Source organism: Bison bison, unplaced genomic scaffold, assembly GCF_000754665.1.
Source record: "Bison bison bison isolate TAMUID 2011002044 unplaced genomic scaffold, Bison_UMD1.0 scf7180017864484, whole genome shotgun sequence".
Taxonomy (NCBI): Eukaryota; Metazoa; Chordata; class Mammalia; order Artiodactyla; family Bovidae; genus Bison; species Bison bison.
Genome location: NW_011495044.1, coordinates 1,367,284 through 1,382,112, shown reverse-complemented (window position 1 = coordinate 1,382,112; position 14,829 = coordinate 1,367,284). Strand labels below are relative to the sequence as shown.

At 47.6% G+C, this 14,829-nt stretch overlaps 1 protein-coding gene across 1 annotated transcript in view; it reads left to right on the top strand.

The window, feature by feature from the left end:
- CFAP57 (cilia and flagella associated protein 57) overlaps window positions 1–10,250 on the top strand; it is a 68,236-nt gene extending 57,986 nt beyond the window's left edge. Inside the window, exons 22-23 of the mRNA XM_010862624.1 lie at window positions 4,721–4,850; window positions 9,897–10,250. Coding sequence (XP_010860926.1) covers window positions 4,721–4,850; window positions 9,897–10,108 — 342 coding nt within the window. The 3' untranslated portion in view covers window positions 10,109–10,250. The remainder of the gene's footprint in view (window positions 1–4,720; window positions 4,851–9,896) is intronic.
- The last annotated feature ends 4,579 nt before the right edge of the window (window positions 10,251–14,829 follow it).

Sequence of the window (14,829 nt, the reverse complement as noted above, 5' to 3'; positions counted from 1 at the left end):
CATAGAAGTGCTGCAGACAACCACAGGGGGCAAGAGAGGGGTCAGGATACAAGGCTCTGGGGCCCCACCATCCCCTCAACCAGGAAGACGCCTTGCTTATTTCAGTGGGCTCTGTGTAGGATTTTGTTTGGAGGACATAAAAGAAACTTTGAAAACCTCTATTCTAGATGATAAAAATTGTTTCCTTCTTTGATCTTAAGGGCCAGGCAAGGTGTTGGGGCGGCGAAGCATAGCCTTGCCTGAGTTCAGAACCCATTTATCCTCCTGCTAGCCACTCTTGCTGGCAGGTTCGGGGGAGGGGAGATGACTTCAAATTCTCCAGGAACCACCTTTCTATCTGTACAAAGAGGAGAAGATGCCAACCTCAGCCAGTGACTGCGAGGATTGAATGAGCTAACTAACGTAAAGCATCAGGCACTGGCCCTGTACAGAACAGGGGTTCTAAAAAGGCAGTTTTCCTTCCCTTCTCCTGAGCAAAAGACTTACTCAAAAACCAAGGCAAAATCCAGTAGGAGAGCCTAGGAGTCCATCACAGCATGGACTGGGGGTACCCGTGAGCTGGGGGCATGGAGATAGGATGGTGCAGCCAATTCCAGATCTCCCAGCTGGTGGCCTGGGGCACCCGCTGCCTTGATACATGTTTGTAAGGAACTGCATCTACAGGAACCAAGGCCCTGACACTGAAGTCTCAAAGGGCCGAGGAAGGCTGGGGCAGATATGGCATCTGAGAGAAACTTGTTAGAAGACACGGAGAATGAAGTCACTGTTTCATCTGTATGTTCAGACAGGAGCACTTGTCACTTATTCTCATGCATGCTTGCAGATATGAAAATAGGATTTGCAATGGAAAACAAATGTCTAGGAAACATATTTTATTCATTCAGGGCACATGTTTTGCGAGCTTCTCACATGCCAAGCTACAAGCTGACCATGGAGGATTCCCAGATGAATGTGAAGACTTGCCTACTCTCATGGGGCTCACCTAGGGGAGTGGAGCCCGACACAAGCAATCACTGCTCCACACCAGGCATGTAGTCTGGCCAGCGCACTGGAGAAGCGGGCTTCAGCTAGGGGGTGTGGCATTTGAGCTAGGCCTTGAATGGTGAGTAGAGGGAGTCAGGGAGCAATGGAGGAAGAACCTTCCAGGCCAAGGATACAACCTGAGAACAGTCAGAGAAGAGTGAGACCTTTGGGGTGTTTGGGGACCCTGGAATCCTCTGACCTAACTTTATACTAGAGCATGGGGGCCTGCTGGAATGGTAGGTAGCTTAGGGTCGCGTTGAAGGGGCTTTTTGTGTCACACCAAGAAGCACGCAGTTTATCTTATAAGCTGGTGCCACCCAAGTTTTATTAAGTAGGTAGGGGTGTTATCTGTTCTGGAAATGTTACCTCTATGGGCAGAAGGGAAATACCGGTAGGGAAAGGCAGGTGGCAGGAAAACCCTTAAGAAGATGACTCTCATGTTAAAGAGAGATGCCAGGCCTTGGGAGGGAAGGTTGTGATGTCAGAAGACATTTCAGAGTAGAGATGATGCGTAGAAATGTCAGGTTGGATGTGAGAGGAAGGCTGAAAGAGAAACAAAGAAATGGTTCACTTGTGCATTTAGGCAAGTGGTGACCCCACCAGTTTGTGGGCTCAGGAAGGACACCATTGGATGCGGGGCTCCCAAGTTTCTGGAATAAATCTGTTGCCTACTTTTTGCACGCTAACCAGACGCTGCTGTATTCTTAAAGATGTCAACCCAAGGTAGGCCAGTAGGGGGTGCTCTAGGTATTTCCTCTCCATGCCCTTCTTCCTGGGAGTCTGGAGTTCAATGTCATTCCCATCTGGAGCTTTCTGGCGTTGTCCTCAACCAAAGGCAGTCCTGGACAGCTTGGCATAGCCTCTTCGTTCAGAAGGCTTTCTATCTAAACAGACCTTGGCATCCCTGAGTGTGTCTCTTTCACATAGCCCAAATCCTGGTGCTCAGGGGATCAGGGTTAGATTTTCCCTGCCAGAGGAGCTGTGGGAGGTGGGGGAGGGGGGAAGCTCTGAAGGATTATAGGAGTTTTTATAGACCATCCTGACCAAGGAGGGATCCGGAACAGAAGGCTCAGGAAGTCTGTTGCATTCACATTGTAATTTCACAAAACTACTCAAGGTATATACAGTTGACCTCAGTGTGACCTCTGGACTCCTCAGAACATGGGCCACACCAGAAAGCCCTCTGGTACTTTTATACTAAGACAGCCCCACATGTACTTTTGTGAGCTTCCTTGGCCATCACCCTGTGTGAGGTGTGGCTGGAGGTGATGTACATCAGTGGTGAGAGCAGCAGAGCCTGGGAGGCGCCTGTGGGCAGACACAACCAAATCTGAATCCCAGCTCTGCCCTCCATGCACAGCCTTGGATTCCTCTTCTGAAACTGAATCTCATTACAACTTTCTCTTAAGGTGGTTAGATAGATCAAATGATGTCATGTATGCAAAGTATCTGATATGGTGCAGGAATCTAGTCAGCCCTGAAGTTATTATCTTGTTGTTATCATCATCAAGGGCTTCTCTGATAGCTCAGTTGGCAAAGAATCCACCTTCAATGCAGGAGACCCAAGTTCGATTCCTGGGTCGGGAGGATCTGCTGGAGAAGGGATGTGCTACCCACTCCAGTATTCTTGGGCTTCCCTCGTGGCTCAGCTGGTAAAGAATTGGGTGGCTCAGTGCTTGCTCCCCCTTAGCTCTGGGCCTGAAATACTCTTCCCTATCCCCTGCCTCCACAAGGAGGCTTCCTTACACTGGTGACCCCCCCCTTACTTCTCTACATTGGTCCATGCTGGACCCCCGCGTCTGGCATAATAAGCACCTAATAGGCTTCCCATTTTTGTGAATGAATGAACAGAGCAGAGGAATCAGGTTGCGCTGAGTCCTGGGCCTCAGTGATGCTCTAGTGAGGACTGAGCCATGTTCTGGAGACCCGTCTAGGAGGCCATAGAGCTGTCCAGGGATGGCAGTGGGGTCAGGAATGCGTATATCAAAAGGTTGCAGCCAGAGGTCCCAGTCATGGCCACAAGGTTGTCGGGGTGGAGAGAATGGCAGGGGCTCCATGTGGGGCCACCACAGTGGCAGAGGAGACATGCTGAGAGCTGGTGATGAATGAACACGAAATTCAGTTCAAACACAAAGTCAACAGGATTGAGTGACATGATGAATAGAGATTGCCTGGGAAGAAGTACCTTAAAATGTTTCTGAAGAGAACTGTGGAAATGGCACTTTTAGTCTCTGATCTTTATTCTGATAACTATTACTTTATTGAATGAGGCAGAGGATGTGAAACTAAGTGACCTCAACTAAGACGAGGTGTGGAGAGAGCCCCTGAGCAGGCTGGTGTCCCCAGGGGTTCCCTGGGGCTCTCTGAAGACTCCTTTCTACCTGGTCTCCCCTGACTTTACCCCTTGATTTGTAATTTCCTCATTAGGAACATTCATCTTATTCAACTTGGCATCTTGCATTAGTTATTCATTTGCTTATCCCTTCCACAAATATTTATTAAGAACCCCTTATGGGTCAGGCAGAGTCCAAGGTCTTAGAATCCAATGAATACATATTTAATTCATTATGTCATGATATAAAGTCAGCAGGGAAGAAACAGAGCATCTGAAAGAAAATGTGGGCTGTGCATCTCCAAGGTTTGGGCTGTTTAAAGGGGTTAAAAATGAGGAGAAAACCTGCTGACTTTATCGAAAAATAGGCACAAAGCTGAGCCTGAGAGAACAAAGAAGTGGCAATAATTGGGCATTTCATCCAAGAGAAAAAACATTTTTTTTTTAAATGAGGAATAGTGAAATTAAGTGATATACTATAACTCTGAAGGCAGATCTGACCTGCTTAGATGAAGAGGCGCTGGAGGGAGGGCCTGCCAGGGTGTCTGCCGTTCACATCCTCCTAACAGAGAAGGCTTATCCCACTGGCTCAGGATCACCCTGTCCTCTGGGCTCGGACTCCCCACTCGCCACTCTGAAGATGGACTCCCCAGCTGAAGCACAGAGCATTTCCAGAACTGGTCCATCCTAGGTAGATTTGGCCAGTGTTTGCTGCGTCAGTTCAGTTCAGTTCCTAGGAATCCATCCTGGTCACTCAGGCAGGGCTAAGTGCCTTTGCTGCGTCCCGCTCCTCCATCCCAGTAAGGTGGCCATCTCATTAAAGTGTGCCCAGACCCCTCACCAGACCCTAAGCTCTTCAAGTAATGAATGGAAAAAAGCAAAGTGTAGTACAGCACTGAAGAGCTCTGAGCTCTGGGGCCAAACTGGGTCAGAATCCTGGCTCTGCCACATATTATCTATATAGTTTGGGTAAATTATAGCACCTCCCTGTGCCTTGGTTTTCTCGGCATTCTGTGGTCATAACAGAATCTACGCATTGGGTTATTATGAAACTTCAGTGCATCGAACCCATGAAAAGCATTGTTGTCGCTACTGATGGGAAGAGCCTGGATGGATGGGAATGGTGCATACTGTCTGTATCTTACACTGCCAGAGTCCACCTGAAGGTGAGTCAACTGATAACCTCAAGAGACCAATCCACGAGCCAGAATAAAGACTCATGCCACCAGAGGAACCAGAGATGTAATCTAGAGCCAGGACCAACCCTGACCTTCCCCTACACCCTCAGCCCCAGGCCAGGGGAGCTCCTGTGCCCACTGATCACTTATCCATCTATACTCACTCTCTCCTCCTCCTTTTCAATAGGAAAATGTCTCCCTGATCAAGGAGATTAATGAGCTCCGCAGAGAGCTGAAGTTCACCCGCTCCCAAGTCTATGACCTTGAAGCAGCTCTGAAACTGACCAAGAAAATTCGACCAGAGGTTTCAGAGACAGGTAATATCATCAGTGGCCAAGAAAGACAGGCACTGGGATCCAGGGGACAGAGGCAGCCACAAACAAGTCTCCTCTTGGCTTCCAAAGCTGCCTCTCCCAAGCTTCCTCCTGCATCAGGCCACACCCACCCCACGGCCTTCTGGGCACTTCTGCCACGTGCCTGCTCCCCAAAGGCTTTGTGAGGACCCTACTGCATTCAAACACTCACAAACCCAAAATCCTTGGGGTTAGATAAGGTTTCAGAATTCAGGATCTTTGAGATCTTAGGAAGAACGTACTATATATACTATACGTAAGTATACTAACATTATATAACGTCCCTAGAGGAGTCTGGGGCAGTGCCCTGAAATCAAACATATTAGTCTTTCTGTAGAGAAACATATGAATATTCACACTCAAGTTCATGAATCTTTAATGCTTTCCATTTTTAAAGTTTTTAGCATTTTACAATTGTGGGTAAGGGATTGTGGACCTGTACAAAGAAAATAAAGGCAAAAAGAAGGACCAGAAACTATTTAAAGGTAGAGCAGGAAGAATGACCCTAGAAATGTTAAACAAGTTGGTTATTGCAGTTATAAAGTTCCTCTGAATTTCTGATAGCCAAGACAAAAAGGGGAAAAATATAATAGTTTATATACCTCTTGTATGGAGAAAGGACATTTTTTCTGGAGAAGCAAACCTTTCTCTGGTACAAAATTCTATGAGAAACTTAATACATGGAGCCTTATGTATTTTATATAATACATAAGCCTTATATATAATACATAAGCCTTATAATAGATATAAAATTGTGTGTGCATGCTAAGTCACTTCAGTCATGACTGACTCTTTGTGAGCCTATGGACTGTGTAGCCTGCCAGGCTCCTCTGTCCATGGGATTCTCCAGGCAAAAATACTGGAGTGGATTGCCATGCCCTCCTCTGGGGAATCTTCCCTACCCAGGGATCGAACCTATGTCTCCCACAGCTCCTGCATTGCAGGCAGATTCTCTACCATTGAGCCACCAGGGAAGCCCATATATATGATCATATATATAGACTTGTCTCACATGCCATTTTTGTTCGAGTTGGAGAGAAGTTGAGAGGGTCAACTCTGTGAGTAGTACCACAAGAACAGTATCAACTGTAAAGAACTGACATGAGCGTACCACATATGTCAACATGGCTGAGAACCTGACTTCTTGGAGGTGAACCCATCTTCAGTTAGAAGTGATGCATAGATGCGTCTGTGAATAATTGCAAAACTTCTCTTTTAAAAAATATTTCAAATATGCCCGAGCAGTCTAGCAAATAACCACTTGAGACCTCCTCAGGATGCTGTATGATACAGCCAGGTTCTTCTTATTGCTGCTGGGTTGGCCAAAAAGTTTTTCGGGGGTTTTTCCATAAGCGCTTCAGAAAACTCTTAACAAAATTTTGGTGAACCCAATACAGTAGAAACTGTCAGACATAGACAGAAATTGAGAGAAAAGTCTAATGAATTTCCACAAATCCATTCCCCAACTCAAACAAGGGTCAGCTCCTGTCACTCTTCCTTCCTTGGTCTCTCCAGCCCCAACCCACTTATTTCCTGCCTTTTCCACAGTAGGTTTTTCTGGAGCAAATCAAACATCATGTCACTTGTTTCATAGAGCTTTACTCAAGGGAGATTTCATCTCTCCTAGTTGAAGACAGGTATTACCAATTGTCTGCCTTGAAATGAAGAAGGCTGGCTTCTGATTTTGAACATGAGGCCAGCAAAACAAGTTAGCCCCAAATACACATTCCCAAGTTGTTTAAAATTAACCAGTTCATTTATTAATAGTTTTAAACTAGGCAAAGGCAAGCGGTGCAGGCCCAAGAAGGTGGATAGGCTGATAGGCCTTTGTGTGCGGTACCTTCGCAGGGTTGCTACTCTCCCCAGGGCTCCAGGGCTTGACTGAGGAAATGGTTACCAGGAACACTGAGTAACACAGGGAGGATAAAAGGTCAAGAGTCTAGAAGAAATAGAGAGCCTAGAAAGATCAAGAACCTAAGAACTGCAGCAAAGAGAAGACAGAAGGAGCAGAGGCAGAAAGAGAAGCAGCCAGACTTCACCTGGAAAGGATGAATGCCGAATGCTGGCCCCATCAGACCAATTAGAGGTCCAAGGCGAGGCTGCCCACTGGCCATTGCCAACCACTTCCTCTTTGGTTAGCAATCTCTCTCTTCCTTGGCCATCATCATCTGTTCATTTCTAGTTTTTCCTCCAGGGAAGGGGTCGGCAGTGGATAGGAAGGAGACCCCTCTCCCACTGAGAGGGAGAAGCTTGACTGCGGTACGGGAGCTGGAGACATCATTTCTCAGTTAAGAAGGTGGCAAAGTCATTCGTTAAGGGCAGAGGAGAGGGTGGATTTGACAATAATTTCTTGGATATGATGCCAAAAGCACAGGCAACAAAAGAAAAAAATATAATAAACGAGACTGTCAAAATTTAAAACTTCTGGGCATCAAAGGACACAATCAACAGAGTGAATAGGCAACCTATGGCGTGAGAGAAAACATTTACAAATCATAAGTCTAATAAGGGGCAATGTCCAGGATATATAAAGAACCCCTACAACTCAAAAAAAAAAAAAAAAAATCACCTGACTGAAAAATGGGCAAAGGATTTAAACAGACACTTTTTTCCCCAAAGAAGATACACAGATGGCCAACAAGCACATGAAAAATGCTCCGTATCATTAACAATCGGGGAAATGAAATCAAAGCCACAGTGAGATACTGCCTCACACTCACTTGGATGGCTACTGTCAACCAAACCAAACCAAAAAGAAAGAACCAAACAAACAAACAAAAAAACCTGGGAAAGACTAAGTGCTAACAAGGGTCTAGAGAACCCGAAACACTGGTGTACTGTTGATCTGAACGTAAAGTAGTACAGCCACCATAGGAAACAGTAAGGTGTTTTCCTCAGAAAATTAAAAATAGAACTACTATCTGAACCAGAAATTGCACTTCTGGGTTTATACCCAAAAGAAGTGAAAGCAGGGTCTCAAAGAGATATTTGTAAACTCAAGTTCACAGTGGTGTTATTCACTGCCAAAAGGTGGAAGCGGCCCAAATTTCCATCAATAGATGGAATGGATAAATAAATATGGTGTGTGCATGCTAAGTCGCTTCAGTCGTGTCCGACTCAGTGCAACCCTTTTGACTGTAGCCCACCAGGCTCCTCTGTCCATGGGATTCTCCAGGCAAGAATACTGGAGTGGGTTGCCATGCCCTCCTCCAGGGGATCTTCCCAACCCAGGAATCGAACCCAAGTCTCCTATGGCTCCTACACTGCAGGCAGATTCTTTACTGCTAATCCATTGGGGAAGCCCTAAAATGTGGTATACTGCTGCTGCTGCTGCTAAGTCGCTTCAGTCGTGTCCGACTCTGTGTGACCCCATAGACGGCAGCCCACCAGGCTCCCCCGTCCCTGGGATTCTCCAGGCAAGAACACTGGAGTGGGTTGCCATTTCCTTCTCCAGTGCATGAAAGTGAAAAGTGAAAGTGAAGTCGCTCAGTTGTGTCCAACTCTTAGTGACCCCATGGACTACAGCCTACGAGGCTCCTCCGTCTATGGGATTTTCCAGGCAAGAGTACTGGAGTGGGGTGCCATCGCCTTCTCCCAAAATGTGGTATAGAATGCAATGAAATATTATTCAGCCTTAAGAAGGAAGGAAATTCTGACATGTAATATAGATGAAGCTGAGGACATTATGCTAAGCCAGACCCTAAAGAACAAGTACCACATGATTCCACTGATCTGAGGTACCTAGGGTCGTCAGATTCAGAAAGACAGGAAGCAGCGTGGTAGCTGCTGAGGCTGCAAGCAAGGAAGTCGCGGAGCTATATAATGGGTATGAGGTTTGAGTTTTTCAAGATGAGAAGAATTTTAGAGACTTGTTGCACAACAGTGTGGATGTACGTAACACTACTAAACAGTACATTTAGGAATGGTTAAGAGAGTAAATGTGATGTCATATAGACTTTATCACAATTTTCTTTCTAAGTGGGAGAAAGGAGTTGGAGTAGGGATTGAAGTTCCTGAGTGCCACTGTAGGATATGAGAGTTTGCTGATGTACATAAAGTCCATCTTTTGGAAACCAAGAATTCGAATCTCACATGTTACTTTTACAGGTAGTGTGCAGCAGGCCAGATGTGAAAGTGGAGACCCTGGATGGTCGGGTTATCTCGGGTTTGTGCTAGGCAGGGTACCTGGGAGCAGAGCAACAAGGCATCTAGTATATCAAAGTTGCTGTCATGATGACAGAAGAAACTCACCGTGGGTCTAACTGGACAGAAAAGGGAGTGAATCTAAGAGGAGCCCATTTGGTGGGTAAAACATGGAGCTGTCCAAGAAGATGAGCTCTAAATTCAGCCAAAGAAGAGGTGAATGGAGCACTGGACTGAAACACCCTGGACGTGGCGAGGGAAGGGAAGGCACAGAGCTGGCGGGCAGGCCAAGCACGTTAATGGTGAGAGTTGGACCTTGTGAGGCCCGGCAGTAGGATGAGCCATGGACACCGGCATTGCTCAGGAGGATGGCAGCACAGAGGCAGGAGGAGGGCTGAGGGTCTCCGGGGATGTCCTCAGGGAACATGCGTGGGTGACCACAGCAGGAGGCATCTCCAGGAGCAGGTTTACATGAGGACGGGCAGCTTCGAGGCCAAGCTGTGTCAACAAGGAGAGCAGCACCCTCTCTCTGGGGGGGTGTGGGGAATGAGCAGCGCGCATGGAGGGACCTCAGAGCAGGCAGACTGCGGGGATCAGAAGAGGGGCCGGGCTGAGGTCAGGCTCCGCATTTGCCGTATCTCTCCAAAGCATGTCTCTTCACTTCTCCACTGCTAGAGGGTGAAATGGCTCCTCTCTTTATTCCTAGTGTCTGGGATGGTGTGTCTACCCCATAATAGGTGCTCCATGAACAAGTACAGGGGTGGGGGTCGGGGCTGGTGGGGGAAGGAAGGATAAGCTGTGTCTGAAAACCTTTACAGCAGTCCGGGGACAGACCTCCCAACCTTAACCCTGCCCTGTCCCCTGCAGTGTCCAGCGAGGACTTGCCCAGTGTCCCTCCCACCATGAGGTTGAATGTGCAGGAAGAAACTGGGAGAATCATCGAGATGCAGCGCCTGGAGATCCAGCGCCTGAGAGACCAGATCCAAGAGCAAGAGCAGGTCCCCGGCTTCCACCCCTTGGCCGGGATGCAGCTGCCGTCCCTCAGTGGAGAAGCAGATTTAAAGGCCCAGACCAAGTGACACCCTCTGGTGAGACGTCTCCAGCCTCTCCAGAAGGTGCTCCATGTGCCTGTCCTGGACTGACTCTGGGCTGCAACCCAGACCACACGAGCCTCTCTCCCAGGCCCTGGGGAATCTGGGACACAGGCAGAATAAAGGTGTTAGCCCACAAGCACGTCCAACTCTCCGCTTAGCCACGGAGCCAGGGAGGGGGGAAGGGAAAGAGGGACCCTGAGGCCCAGGGGGCTTCTGCTCACCCAAAGCTGCCGCTGCCAACCCCTGTCCAGGCACCTGGCTGCCCACCCCTGCAGAGATCCCATGCCCCTCCCCGCACCACGCCTCAAGGGCAGGGCTATCTGTTACTTCTGACCTGCTTTTTCCTCTGCCAGATGCATCAGGGTCAGACAAACCTTCCTATGTTTTCTTCTCACTTATGAAACTTAGCGAGGTTTTCTGAGGATTTTCACATCTGTGTGAAAGAGTAGCATTAGGAGCACGGCGCCGTTGGTAGCATTCCCCGACGTCTTCCATCACCTGCAGACCCTGGTGGTAGGACCATACGCAGAGCTCTGCCCTTCCTTCTCTTACCCCCATGCCTCTCTGCACTTGTCATCCTCAGTCTGCAGGGCCCTGCCCCGCTCCTCCATTTCTGGGGGATGCCTTTTCCCCACAACCCTACACTGGCTGGTCCAGCCGCACGCACCAGGAAAGGTGGGTTTTTGTGCACTAAGAACCCATATGTCTTCTCCCACCTGGAGAAGACACCCTTCTAATACCCAAATAACAAATATTAAGCCCCCAGTCTCTGCTGCCCCACTGGTTGTCTTAAATCTGGCATCTCCAAGGCATCTTCCCATCTTTCCCAATCTGCTTTACCCCAACTCTGGGCACTGCTCTTGAGTTAGTTTCCTAAGTAAGAGCTGAGACAGAACTGTGAAGCTTGCCGAGGCTCTCCCGAAGGTTGAGAACAACAAAAGGAGATGCAGAGCAGAGGCCCCAAAGCAAAGTCTGCATGGATCTCTCTCTCTCCTGAGCGACTCCCCACCCCCACCCCTAGCCCACACCGTTTTGCAGGGGCCAGCTTATTCCCTCCAGACCAGGGTTCACCCAGCAATGTCCCCTGCCCACAGGGAGACCAGGCCCAGAACATTATCATGCCGAGTAGACGGGCTCTTCTGGGAACTCAGACTTCTCCATCCCAAACTAGCTTTACCCTCTTCCAAAGAAACTGACTCGGAATGAGGTTGGGGAGGTCAGTAGGGCCAGATGGTGGGGATCATGAAGGCACCTTACAGGTCGGGGACCATCCAGAGGCCACCGCTGAGCCACTGAGAGTCACTCCCCACTGCTTCCCAAGCTTTGCCAAATAGGCCTCCTTTCAGTCCCTGCCAAATTCTTTCTTGCCTCTGGGTCTTTCCACATACTGTTTGCTCTGCCTGATATCTTGCCACCTCCACCCCTCGCTCAGTGAGCCTCTCCTCATCTATCAGGTCATAGCTGAAATGTCACCACCTGAGAAAGACCTTCCCTGATCCCTTCCTCCCCCACTCCATTGTCTTCCCTCCTAGTGAAAGTGAGAAAAGTGTTAGTTGCTCAGTTGTGTCCTCTTCCAATGTGCCCTCTTTGTGACCCCGTGGACTGTAGCTCGCCAGGCTCCTCTGTCCATGGGATTCTTCAGGCAAGAATACTGCAGTGCATTGCCATGCCCTCCTCCAGGGATCCAACCCCAGTCTCTTGCATTGCAGACAGACTCTTGATCATCTGAGCCGCTAGGGAAGGCCCCCTAGCCCTCCCTATGACATATCCCTTCAGTGTGATGCTGCCTCCCCAGGCTCTCCATTTCATGGGGCAGGGGCTGTCTGTTTTCAAAGTTCACTCCAGAGCAGAGCTTTGGCTAAGGGACCCAACTGTGGTGGCAGGGACCATTAGGAGGGCTCCATGACCAACCGAGAGGACAGCTGCTGGGACCAAGATGGTGACCATGGACATTCAGAGAAGAGAGTTCTTTTGACTTGAGGACTAAAGGGAGTTATCCAGGCAAAGCAGGAGGGAGAAGGACCCTGCAGGGGTAACTGGGGCTCTTCTGAGGGCCAGAAGGAAAGTCACTGGCTAGAGTGTCCCAACGTTCAGGTGACAATTTTTTCACCTTAAAAATGGCTTAGGATGAAGATGTCACATTTCACCTACAAGATGGGTCTTATGTTACTGATGAAGTAGCTGGCACGGGGTCAGGATTACAGCCTGGTTTGTCCAGAGGCATCCACATCCCATGCTCTTAACCTGGGACTGGAGAGGTGCCCAAACAGAACACTGGGCCAAGCGGTGGAGGTTACAGAGTTTGAGGCCCATAGCGTCTAACGCGGAAGTCAAAGGAGCAGACGACTCCGACGCTAAACTCACCTAAGCCCGTGGCTGGCTGTGGTCCACTGGGGAAGGAAGAGGTGGGGAAATCCCAGGCCGAGGGAGAGCCCCACCCACACGCAGAGCCTGGCACCTCGGCCACCAAGTCAGCAGGGCACTTTCTCAGCTGCACAGGGGTGAGCACAGCTTCCTGCTGGCAAATTTGGGACCAAAAGGACAATCTTGTTTATGTCTCCATGTTGTTCTCTGATCGATGTATAGTTGATTTAAAGTGTTGCGTTGGTTTCCACTGTATAACATAATGATTTAGTTATACATGTGTGTGTGCCTGCCAAGCCACTTGAGTCGTGTCCGACTCTGCGACCCCATGGACCATAGCCCGCCAGGCTCCTCTGTCCACAGGATTCTCCAGGCAAGAATACTGGAGTGGGTTGCCATGCCCTCCTTCAGGGGATATTCCCGACCCAGGGATCAAACCCACGTCTCTTAAGTCTCCTGCATTGGTAGTTATGTTCTTTACCACTAGTACCACCTGGGAAGCCATATATATACATATTCTTCTTATTCTTTTCCATTATAGTTTATTACAGGATATTAAATATAATTTCCAGTGCTATACAGTAGGACCTCATTGTTTATCTGTTTTATATATAACAGTTCATATCAACCAGTCTCAAACTCCTAATTTATTCCTCCCCCAGCCTCTTTCCCCTTTGGAAACCGTAAGTTTGTTTTCTATGCCTGTGAGTCTACTTCTATTTTGTAAATAAGTTCATCTGTGTCATATTTTATATTCCACCTATAAATGATATCACATGATACTTCTTTCTCTTCCTGAAATACTTCTCTTAGTATAACCTCTAGCTCCATCCATGTTGCTGCAAATTGCATTATTTCATTCTTTTTTATGATTAAGTAGTATTCTATTGTGTGTATACACATACTACATCTTCTTTATCCTTTCGTCTGTTGGCAGACGTTGTTTCCAACGTCTCTATGTTCTGTCTTCCATGTTTCTATACGAGACTGTTGGGTGGCATTGGTTAGGTGGCATTGCTGAGTGGCTGCTGCTGCTGCTGAGACTTCCCTTCACTTTGCCTAAGCTGACTCCATGGGGAGGTTCCCACCCCACTGGTGCCACCTTCTCCTTCACAGGCTCCCTTGAGCCAGTTGAGCTCTCACTGATGGAATGGGCCTGGCAGTCACCTCTGCTGGTCACCCAAGCGCCTAGGCATTAGCATATGGACTCTGCTTTTGTTCTTCTGGTTACAGTCTACTGGGGATCCACTCAGTGCTGGTACGACAGCTGTGCTTTTGGGGGCTACCCTCTTTCTGGATCCCAGACATCCTTTGGCTCTCTTCCCCTTCATCTGGAGTCTTAGCATCAGTGGTGGCCAGACAGGGTGAGTTGCTCAGCTGAGACACATCTGCCATCCTCTTCTCCCAACACTGAAGACACTGCCCTGTAGGAGCTCATACATCGGTGTCTACCTCTCCCTACTGCTTCATTTGCTTGTTTTACAAATTAACATTAGGCTTTATTAGAGTCTCAGGCAGCGCGGGGATGGGGCAAGAGATACACTGCAGCATTCATAGGCACTTCTATATTCACTGAACCTGGTCTTGGGAGAAGACACACAAACATGGCAATTAATGGAAATGCAACCCTAGAGGCATAAAATATTTCAGTAACATGGAGTTGCTAGAAAAACACATTTGAGAAAAATGGAAAAACCTGAGGGTCGCTCTTGCAGAGTCAGAGAGAGGAAGATTGCCATTAAGGATGGAGTCATCACAGAAACCAAATGTTGCTTCAGAACAAAGGGAAAGGATGGGCTTCTCAGAATCCCTGTTGTTATTCTCAAAATTAAAAAAACCAGTGTGATTAAGGAATAGCTGACCTCCTACATATTGCCCACTCAAGGAATACATTTATTTTTGGTGATTAAAAACCTGTTTTCTAAAAGGTTTTTCTGTAGGAAAATATGAGGATTTGCTGAATTTAACCTCCCACTTTCCCTCAAAGATAATATTTATTATTTTGCTCTTCTATTAAAATTCATCTCAGCGATGCAAATAGTCATAGGTTATTGCTTCCGTTTACTACTTGCCATGTTAAAATTTTTAACCGATTTACAAGAATGAGATTTAAATTACTTGTATTTGTCTCTTATAATGTAGGATTAAATATTCTAAAATTATTACTCCCAAAATCATAAAAGTTGCATTATATTAGATATTTATAGTCATTATTGCTTATCAATTATTAATAAATATCAATATTTCACAGCAAGTACTATGCTATGAAAATATTTGCAGGTGTTTGAGAGTAGTGTGACTGGTTTTAAGCCTAGAATAGTTTTCTAGTCTGATTTTTTTTT